The sequence below is a fragment of the Andrographis paniculata genome, unplaced genomic scaffold (assembly GCF_009805555.1).
Source record: "Andrographis paniculata isolate CXL003 unplaced genomic scaffold, ASM980555v1 Contig35END, whole genome shotgun sequence".
NCBI lineage: Eukaryota > Viridiplantae > Streptophyta > Magnoliopsida > Lamiales > Acanthaceae > Andrographis > Andrographis paniculata.
The window spans coordinates 2,733,609-2,743,756 of record NW_026137568.1 but is presented as its reverse complement, the minus strand read 5'-3'; the positions used below and the strand labels follow the sequence as shown (position 1 = coordinate 2,743,756).

Sequence of the window (10,148 nt, the reverse complement as noted above, 5' to 3'; positions counted from 1 at the left end):
TATTCAAAAAATTTAAACCCAAAAACCAAATCCACAAACAAACTATGTTTCTTAAAAACGAGTCGTAGGGATTCTGTGAACTTTTATATTAAATTTAGTAGTTGTATACAAATTTCTTATATTCTTTAAGAACACGGCACAAAATTCCATTTTCAAGAGATTCAATGCAATCTTTTCAAGAGCTACTCAATGTTTTAGAAAAGATTTTCCAAAATTAAGTTGCAATATCACGAAATGAGACGATACATTATAGCTATCATTGTATGACTAATAAAAGAACAATCAGACTTCGAGCATGCCAATTAGCGAAAAAAATTTCCCTGTGGTGTGCTATTCTATGAAAAGACATCTTATACTGTATTACTAGTGGTGCACCCATTGCACAGTTTGTATAAATTATTAAAATAATATTATATTATATTGGTAAATATTTTAATAGAAAGATAGTCAATCAACAATTAATAAAATTTACTATGTGATAATATTTCGGTTATGCCTATGAAAGTAAAGCTGGTGCTATATATATATATACTAGAACCCGGCGCCGCGCAACGCGACGCCAATAATTTGTAATTTAAAAAAGTTTTATAACTCATTGAAATGTATAGATATTTTTATTAGACATGTTCAACATAACATTCTTTTAGTCAAATATAGTATCAATATTACTTCATCTCAAATTTGTCTCCACTCAAGACCAATGAGGAGGAAATGATTTGTTTTGTACTGTTCTATTTTACCAATTTGTATTTGTATTTAGGGTAATAACTTTTATGAGATTAAAAAATAATGAAAAAATATTTATGTAAATAAATCCAAATATAGTACTCTCTCCGTCCCACAAAAAGATTGTCATTTAGTTTTTGCGTACTTAATATTAAAAATACCTTTATATTTGAATAATTTAGTCGATAAATATCATTGTATTTGTATTATAAGAGACTAATAAACGTATTTTTGTTTTTTTCTCTTGATTTCTCTACTGTGTATTGATATAATAATTAATATTCAAATATCAATACGCAAAAAGGTCATGACAACCTTCTTGCGAGACGAGACGGAGGGAGTATATGTTTTTTTTTATAATAACAAGTGTGTTTTATGTAATTATAATATGTATTGTTAATTCATATACTATATTTGTATTATATTAACATATATATATATAGCGTGTTGTTTGTAATAATATTGTGTGCTTTCAAACAATACATACAATACACCATGTATTGTTGAGACTATAAAATGTACTCTTTAGTCCGTCCTATAACAAAGTATCTATTTTATTTTTTTTAGTAACTGTACTATCTACTTAATATTACAAATACCCTTACAGCTTACAATATATTGCACAAATGTTATTACCTTTATATAACGTATACTAATAAGTTATTTTAGTAATTTCTATTTTATTTCTACTAAATTTTAATATAATACTAATATTTTTATAAATACGTCCAAAAAATAAATGAATATTTAGTTTCGAAAAGGAGGAAGTATTATCATTACAAAGTGTGGTTGTGCATAGGTGTTTGAAATCCACATCCCGCCCCGCCCCGCCGCCCTTTTGCTTTTGGCGTTGAGATCAGTTGAGATGTTCTTATATTTCATAATAATAATAATAATAAGTTACTCCTTAACCCCCAACTGACTACCGATTCTCATCATCCCCAAACCGCTATTTCTTCTTCATTTCCCACAATTGCATCTCTAAATTGAATCAATCCTCTTGAGCTGCGTCGTCCTAACTATCATGACCTCCGCGCCCTCATCGTCGTCAGATTACCGCCGGCGGGTGCCTCACGGGGACATCGATCATGACGAGTACAATTGGAGCCTCAGGTTTAACTTTGTGGTCTCTATTTCGCTTTGCGGATCCAGATTTTTATTTTCATGGCGTCCAAGTGATTCCTGTTCTTTTTCAAATTTGAAGCTTGGAGTTCTCTCGCAGTGCTTGAATTAGGGATTAAAATGTTCATTTTATGTTTTGGTTGTACTAGTAACCTCTTTTACTATCTTGGACGTGTTAAGTTGGATTTTCTTGGAGATATATAGTAGAAATTAGATCTTTACTGATAGACGTACAAGTTTTGGGAGGTTGTGAGCAAGAACTTGTTTGCCCACGATTAATACAGCATGCTAACTTATTTTCATGGATTAGCTTTTGTATAGATGTAAATGTCATCTAGAGAGTAGTAATAAAAGGGCTTTGACATGATCTGATATGATATGTTCTGTTTGCAGTAATGTTTCAAAATTGTTATCTCTGAGAGAGATGACGCCTCAAACAACGAGAGCACCCAAAAGTCTTTGGGGAAAGGAATTCTATTTCTGTCCATATTCCTATGGACTGAAACGTGATCAGCCAAAAGATGCAAGACAAGAGATTCGCATGTGGTATATGCAACTTGAATACATTTTTAATCTTTTATTGATTGTTATAGATGTCAGCGCTGTAAAGTTTGTACTGTATATCTATATGATTCACAGGGTAGAAGCAGAGTCATTACTACATTTATCAGGCATGTATTGCCAGATCGAACCTCAACCAAGAGCAACATTGGCAATAGACTTCAGTCCTGATGGAAAGATGCTTGCTTCTACTCAGTTAGTTTATGTTCTATCTGTCTGTATAATTCAATGTATGCTTGACAAACTGTTACGTGCTTTTAAAAATCTACGATTCTATTAATGCTTACAGTTCAGACTTTAGTGTGAGGATATTTGATTGTCAAACTGGAAGATGCTTAAAGGTACTCACAGGGCATAAAAAGGTACCTTGGACGGTAAGCTCTCTGTTGATTAGGTTCATTAAACTGTTATAAGCTACGCTGTTTTAGGATTTATCTAAAATGTTAATCTAACTATTGGCACAAAGGGCAAAGATAGCTAGCTTGTTACAAGTTCTTAGAAATGTAATTGTTTTGCTAAGCAAGAGTTTATTTGTGTTGTTAGAACCTCATGCTTGCACACTGGGGCTTTTGTAGGTTAAATTCCATCCAATTGATCCTAAAGTTCTTGCAAGTGGAAGTTTAGACAGGGTAGTACACCTGTGGCATGCAAATACTACAACCCCTATCAGATCGTATAATTTTGGTAATCTCAATATTGTTCATGATACTTCCAAAAAAACAAAAGAAAACATGCTTTGTTAAAGCATTTCTCTTTATAATATTTCTTGCCACTTTGCAGATTATCATGTACGTTCAATAGCCTTCCATTCCCAAGGGGAAATATTGGCAGTAGCCTCCGGAAATATGGTTGGTATTTCGGAGAAAAACAAATATTATTACCTTTCTTTGATGTTATGATAGCGTCGATGAGTTAACCTTTGTATGCAACAGGTTTATATATGGAAATACAACGCTATAGAGCAGAATGAACCTACATCTATCCTGAGTACTTCTAATGTTTTCCGAGCAGTGCAGTTTCATCCGTGGACTGCACAGCTTCTTCTGACGGCTGAGGTTCTGTCTTTCCACTGCTATTTTTTATTTTTATTTTTTTTACATTAATCTCAAATGTATTATTTTAATAGTGATTGTCTTTCAGGATAATAGATGGAGTAATAAGGAACCTGCAACATTTCCGGGATTCACACGTCACCCCTCTCCAACTCTACATTTTTCAGATGCAAACTCTGTTTATCGGTCTAATTCACGCAATGGATCTCCAATTACGTCTTTACCATTTCTAGTGTGGCCGTCGATTACCAGAAGTGATGCCAGCTCAGTTTCCGAAAGGGCAGATCCCAGCACCAGCTCTTCTGTTTCAGCGCAGATTGGGGAGTCATCGGCATCCAGGAGACTTCTTACATATACAACACCCCCTGGTGAATTTGAACTCAGATTATCTTCGATCCAATCTCCTGGTAGAGAAGAGCCACAAATGAACACTTCCACCAGTGAGATGGGAAATGATGTTTCTGAACCAGTTGCTGAACCTACGGAGATTGAAACTGAAGGTGATAGCAGACATCAATCTCTTCCATTTGGTGACCCATCATATTGGGAACTTCCATTTTTACAAGGATGGTTGATTGGTCAAGGTCAAACAATGCCTGTCGCATCATCAGCTCCTTCACCATTTCAATATGTTGAAAGTGCAGGAGATGCTGCTAGAAGATCTCGATCACGATACCGATCTTCACACCGTTCGAGTAAAGATCCTCAATCCAATATTGGTGCTTCTCCTTCTCCATCTCCATCTCCACCTCAGCAGGGTAAATCACCACCTTTACTAAATGCACCTCGATCTGCGGCAGCTGCTGCTAGTTTGGTTCGAAGGCCAGCTTTTGCTAACACAGTGGTGCTTAAAATATGGCACCATGAAATAAAAACTCCATTCATACCTCTTGATGCAAGGAGATGCCGCTTAACAATTTCCAATGCTGTTCTTTGTAGGTATGTAAAGCTGCTTGCTATTTGGTCTTCTGGGAGTTGATTTCACTAATGGATATTAACATTTCCAATGTGAATTGGCTTATGCTTTCCAGAAAATTTTAAATAGTCTTAGATCCTAATTATTAGATTGCAAAAAATTGCATTGTACATGATTAATTCTCAATAGTCTTTTTTTTTTTTTTCTGGTGTTTTTTTATTTTTTTTTGTTTTTCCCTTGTCATAGTCCGATAGTATCAAATGCTTACATATGACATTATTTTGCTAGTGAAAGAGGTGCTCATTTTTCTCCATGCGGAAGATTTTTAGCAGTTTGTGTAGAATGTTTCGAGCCATTCATGAGTCCTCTTGATCTCCCAACTAAACATTCCAGATTCACAGTCGAGGACATTACTTATGAATTAAGGATATATTCTCTTGAGGAGGCTACGTGAGTCTTATATTTTCTTGCATGCTACAAATTTACCAATTCTAATATCTTTTTTTGAAGCTAATGCTTGTTTTCCTTTTTATAGCTTCGGTTCTGTTTTAAACACTCATCCGATCAAGGCCGCTGGATGCTTAACTTCAATACAGGTTAGTTGTGTTATTTAATTTGGTTCAGTTTTTCTATGACCACCTCCAAGGCATTTGACAGTGATAACAATTGAATGCATGACCATTACTTCTTCATCGGTTGTATTTTGGAAAAATAACTAATTTTGGGGATAAATGACATTGTTTATTGGAATATGTATTTTTCGAAAGTTCTTACTTAGCTTGGTGATAGGTTCATTGTAATAAATATGTAAGGATGTAGGAGAATGATGGTATTTTAGTGTGTCTGATACATTGATCCGAATGTTATGATGCTTATCATTTATAATTAATTTTTATTTTCATTTGGCAACACTCTAGTTCTCGCCTACCTCAGAACATTTGTTGTTAGTTTATTGTCGGCAACACAATGCACTTGTCAAAAGCTCTCTGATTGACGGAGGCAAGATAGTATTGAATCACACAATTCTAGAGGTAAGAGTTATGTGAAGAATCACACTTTTTATTGTGCATACTTTGGCGAGTTGTTGTTTTTCACTTATGATTTACTCAAACTAGTATATTTTGGCAACTCCAATTCATCATGTCATTTTGTTTGTTTTTTTTTGGTTTTTTTTTTTTTTTGTGTGTAGTGTAAGAAGCTAAAATTGTAATATTTTGTTGAATTCCGCCTTTAAGACCTATTGGAATAAAAGATTTTAGAATATACAAAGTCTTGCATGTTTGTATCTTGTGTATTCCAATAAAATTTACTAATGGATCATGAGTAAACTGTAAGTATGAATAATTACTATATATATATATATATATTTTATCATATAGTTTGTCTTGATATCAAGAATTACAAAAATATACCAAGCATTAAATGCAATTTTGTATTTGTTGATATTGCTCGATTCCAAGTACTTAAATTCATTGTATGGTCTCTCAGATGTATAGAGTTTGTGATATGGAACTTATTAAGATTCTTGCCACTGCGGAAGAAATGGTAAACTCAGCATGTTTCCATCCTTCAGTTGGTGGAGGCTTTGCTTATGGAACCAATGTAAGTAAAAAAAAAAAGTTTCATTTTTTATCTTTGTTGATGTTGTTTTCATTGTGCTTTACACTCACACATCTAATCTAAAGATTATGTTCATCTAAACAATGTTAGAATGGAAAGGTGCGGATTCTGAAATGTGACATATCGCATGGCTTTCGAAATGATGAACCAGAGGTTCCTGAAGGCATATTTGAGGTTAGTAAGAATTACTCTTGCTATTATTAATCTCCTTCTATACGCTTGTTGATGAATTGCTGACTTAATCCCAAATTAAAATATGTCAATGCATGAAATCCATTGGTAATTATTTCAAGTGTATATTGCATTCAATAGATAATTATACAACGATCACATTTTAGTATAAGCCATATGTTGAATGTGTTTGCCCTACCCTACTTGTCTTTTACTTTTGATTGCTTAACTTTAATTATTGGTTAAAGGTTTAGAGAGTGTTTGGCCTCAGAAGGGTGGTCATGTCAATAGAAATCAGCAGCAGCAGCAGCATCATTGAGGTTTGTTTTTTCAGATTTTCTTAAATTGATCTTCTGTTGTGCTGTTTGTGCATATTCAGATTTTTAATCCTTTTTATTGCCCCCCTTTGAAGCTAATCTCTTATTAGTTTACTTGAATTTTCTAGTTCCATATGCCTATCTAGCAAATCTATTTCTTGTTATAATATATACCAATTGTCTCATGTCAGCTTGACACTGTTGCTGCTCATTCATCGACAAATGCGTTGGATGGATTAAGACATACATATACATAGACATACAGTCGATGATGCTGTACAGATATTGGAACTGATGGATCTGCAATTTTCTAGTTGGTTTAGTGTGTGGATCTGAGTGAACATTACATAGGGCATAAGAATAGGTAGAGGTATCCATCATTCATTTTCTTGTTCTGTTTCATGGATAGAAGATTGATTGATTGACCTTCCTTGTACATACAACACTGCACTGCATTCAAATCATAAAAGCAAGCATTCAGTAGTTCTTCATATATAGGTGGTTGGTGTTTCCTTTCCATCCCAACACTTGGAACATTATTAGTACTACTTGTGTGTGGAGTGTTGAACTTAAAACACTAGTCAATTCTCATAAGGATAAACAATAGGAGATGTGTGATTGACTTTTAAGGATGGATCCAAAAGCCCAAAAAATTCAAAAACAATTTGAAGATCCTTAGTTCAAACTAGGACTGGACTCACTGATAAAATACTATGACATAAAACAAGTCAAAAGTGTTTGAAACATGAAACGAAATGCAAATAAAAGTAAAAATATGAACAAACAGCATAAGTTGCTTGATTCTTGTTCCCCTTCCCCCAAATCAATTCCCAATAAGGTGTCACATTTGATTTCGAGAATTCAAACCCCGGCCTACCTCAGAATGAATACAAGATTTTTGAATAATGTCGTCGAGGTTCGTCGCCCAAGGGGAATTGCCGGTGGTTCCAGCGCCGGTAAGGACTCCTGCTGCAGCTCTCCCGCCTCCATCCACTGCTTTGGTAGAATACACGCCCACGCCCTCCGGCGAGGATGAAGACCTCAAAGTCAAGCTCAGTCTGATTAATGAGTGCGTCCCTGTTCATGTCAGCAACACCTCCGGCAGCTCCCGGCGATTTCCATCAGGTATTGAGACATGCATTTCTTGTTCGCTATGAGTGATATATATTTCTTTGGGCCATGTTAGGCTATTTGTGTCGCAAAATAGGAAGCTTCAAATACATCTGAATGTTAGACGCTTAGATTTGAAAATAATAGTGCTTTGAAATGTATGATGTATGATGCTTTATCCCTTTGGTGAGTCGAAATGTGACACACAAGTGTGATCGGCAGATATCTAATTGTCAAAAGATCCGCAATACTATTTAGTTTACATTCCTTAAAACATTCTAGCAGGTTAAATGAAATCGTGTTCGATCACTACACTATTGATTGGGCTTTCAAATTCGTTACTAGTTTAGTACCATCTAACTTACATTCTTCGATTTACCTGGAACACCCGGTCGTCTACACTTGATGGTTATTGTCTTTTATTCGGAGATCAAATCTTCATGCTCGGTTCTTTAAAGTTTTGCTCTGTGCCATTTTGTCTTTATTCTATATGATTGTGCATCTTATCTTGACCCTTTCTTTCTCAAGTTAAGAGTGGTCGGGAGTGAAAACTAAATGATCTGAGCTCGAGTTTGATGAGCTTTCAATATACAAGCTCAATCTTCAATTCCGTAGTAGTCGAGTTTGCACCAGAGGCTTTTGCAAATTCAGATGGATACTTTTATTCTTATATAAAGAGAAAATTGTCTATGTATATTTTTAAAATACTCAGTCCAAAATTTTCATATTGTTGAGAAGTCAAATAGAATGGCTGCCTCCATCTCACATTTCAAATTGGAATAGGGGGTGAAATTTTTCTATAAATTCACTCCCTCCCTTTCGATTTCAATTCATCCCACGACACAATCCTCTTCTTCTAATTGTGTTGTATTTCTTATCTCCTCTTTTAATATAATTTTGATTGCGGTCCGAGGACGTAGGCATAATATTGCCGAACCTTGTTAAATTTGATGTCCTTTATTTTGCTTTGGTGTTTTGGTTATTTATTGTACTTTAATTTTTCCGTTGAAATTCTGTCAAAAAGACTATAAAAAATCTAAGGAAATTGGGTTTTAAGTGAGCCTCGTATCTCCTTCAATTACTTAGGAATTTTCTTCGGTATTAATTGCGTATAGATATTTTGCCCGATTGTGTGGAGCTAACCCGTTTTTCGCAATACATATATTATAAATCATTGTGTTTGCCAAAAGGATGCTAGAGTCCCTATATTTGTGCACAAAATGGGGTTTTTGTGTATATTCTAAACTAGCCTAAAGGTGAATTATATAGTAAAATTTACAAATAGTATTTTTTGCAGTATGCTTAAACAATGTACTACATGTGATATATAGTGTGCCCCTAAGTAAATAAATTAGTTTCCCTAACATATAATCGAAATATTAAGATTGTATTTTATAACCTCTTTTTTTCTCTCTCTCTCTCTATATATATATGTGTAATTATATATAGATCACGTATGAGTCAACAAGCTTAGTATCTCTTGACTCAAGTGGCTCACGGCTTGCTTGTATCATTTGGTAGTAACCCTACCTGAACTCTGTGAATGTATTAAGGAAAACGTGTGCCTAACTTTTTCTAATATTATTCAGTTTTTGTGAAGATGCCTTTTCTTTTCTGTTTAAAATGTGAGATGTTTGGCTTTGTTTTCTTTGTTTGAGAATATATGTGTGCGTATATATATGTATATGACATATTCTGGTTTTTAATATGATGTTGATGGTGACAGTATCGGCAAATGAGGCGGAAAGAACAAGATCGACTTGCAAGGATGGATGCTGACTTCCAGAAAAGAAAGGAGCTGGGTGAGTTTGCTAAGCGAAGGGAAGAAAGATTGAAAGCTTCCGAGGAGCGTACAGCCAAGAAGCATCTGAAACGAGAAAAAGAAGAAACAGAGGAAAAAGGAGTAAACCCGAAAATGGCGGACATGAGCATAACAAAGAACAACAACAATTTTCAGACGACGATGGTAATGGTGATGGTGATGGTGATGGCGAATCAGACAAGCAGAAATGTGTTGAGACAACGCTTGTTCGCAAATCTCTTTCTTGCATAACAGATTGTAAGGAAGCAAGCCATACCGTTTGGAAGTTGCTGGATTGTGTAGTAACCTTGGAATGTTGCACATAGTTTGATGCTATTTCTTGAACAGTGGTTCTAAGATTCTTTTGTTTTATACGACAAGGCTTGTTCAAAGTTGTTAGCTGGGACTGATTATAGGACTATGCTTGGTCAATGTGTTAATGATGGGACAGAAGTATGTAATGTAATGGGAGTGGAGTAAGTTGAAGTTGGTTTTTGTAAGATTATTTATTTAGAATACTGTACAATAGCAGCAGCAGCAGCAGCAATGTTGTGGAGTGGGCATTATTATTATTGTATTTCAATACATTAATTAGAATGAAAATTTTTGTCTTATTTATTAAGTTTACATGTGTTAGCTGATCTACTTATTAGGTTTGGTTTCCCCTAAACTAAATTAAACTAGAAAGATGTTTAAGTGTATTGTGCTGCTGAAGAACTGCGAGTGTGTGCATTCGGTCCCGAATTTTCAAT

General features: G+C 34.7%; 2 protein-coding genes across 4 annotated transcripts; both read left to right on the top strand.

Annotated features, from left to right (window-relative positions):
• Positions 1 to 1,647: 1,647 nt before the first annotated feature.
• Positions 1,648 to 7,372, top strand: LOC127249143 (uncharacterized). 3 transcript variants are annotated; one of them, XM_051271829.1, is made up of 16 exons: positions 1,648 to 1,839; positions 2,242 to 2,394; positions 2,488 to 2,604; positions 2,699 to 2,783; positions 2,985 to 3,093; positions 3,190 to 3,257; positions 3,342 to 3,464; positions 3,550 to 3,961; positions 4,106 to 4,400; positions 4,666 to 4,827; positions 4,913 to 4,973; positions 5,295 to 5,408; positions 5,866 to 5,979; positions 6,088 to 6,171; positions 6,417 to 6,488; positions 6,677 to 7,372. In XM_051271829.1, exons 1-15 carry the CDS (start codon positions 1,751 to 1,753, stop codon positions 6,420 to 6,422), a joined length of 1,992 nt encoding a protein of 663 aa, XP_051127786.1. In that variant the 5' UTR covers positions 1,648 to 1,750; the 3' UTR covers positions 6,423 to 6,488; positions 6,677 to 7,372. The 3 variants fall into 3 exon arrangements, with proteins under 3 accessions (XP_051127786.1, XP_051127783.1, XP_051127785.1); XM_051271826.1 differs by having other exon boundaries at positions 3,550 to 4,400; positions 6,677 to 7,371; XM_051271828.1 differs by lacking the exon at positions 5,295 to 5,408 and having other exon boundaries at positions 3,550 to 4,400.
• A 107-nt stretch (positions 7,373 to 7,479) lies between these two features.
• Positions 7,480 to 9,933, top strand: LOC127249144 (uncharacterized). The gene is made up of 2 exons (XM_051271830.1): positions 7,480 to 7,610; positions 9,322 to 9,933. Exons 1-2 carry the CDS (start codon positions 7,551 to 7,553, stop codon positions 9,646 to 9,648), a joined length of 387 nt encoding a protein of 128 aa, XP_051127787.1. The 5' UTR covers positions 7,480 to 7,550; the 3' UTR covers positions 9,649 to 9,933.
• The last annotated feature ends 215 nt before the right edge of the window (positions 9,934 to 10,148 follow it).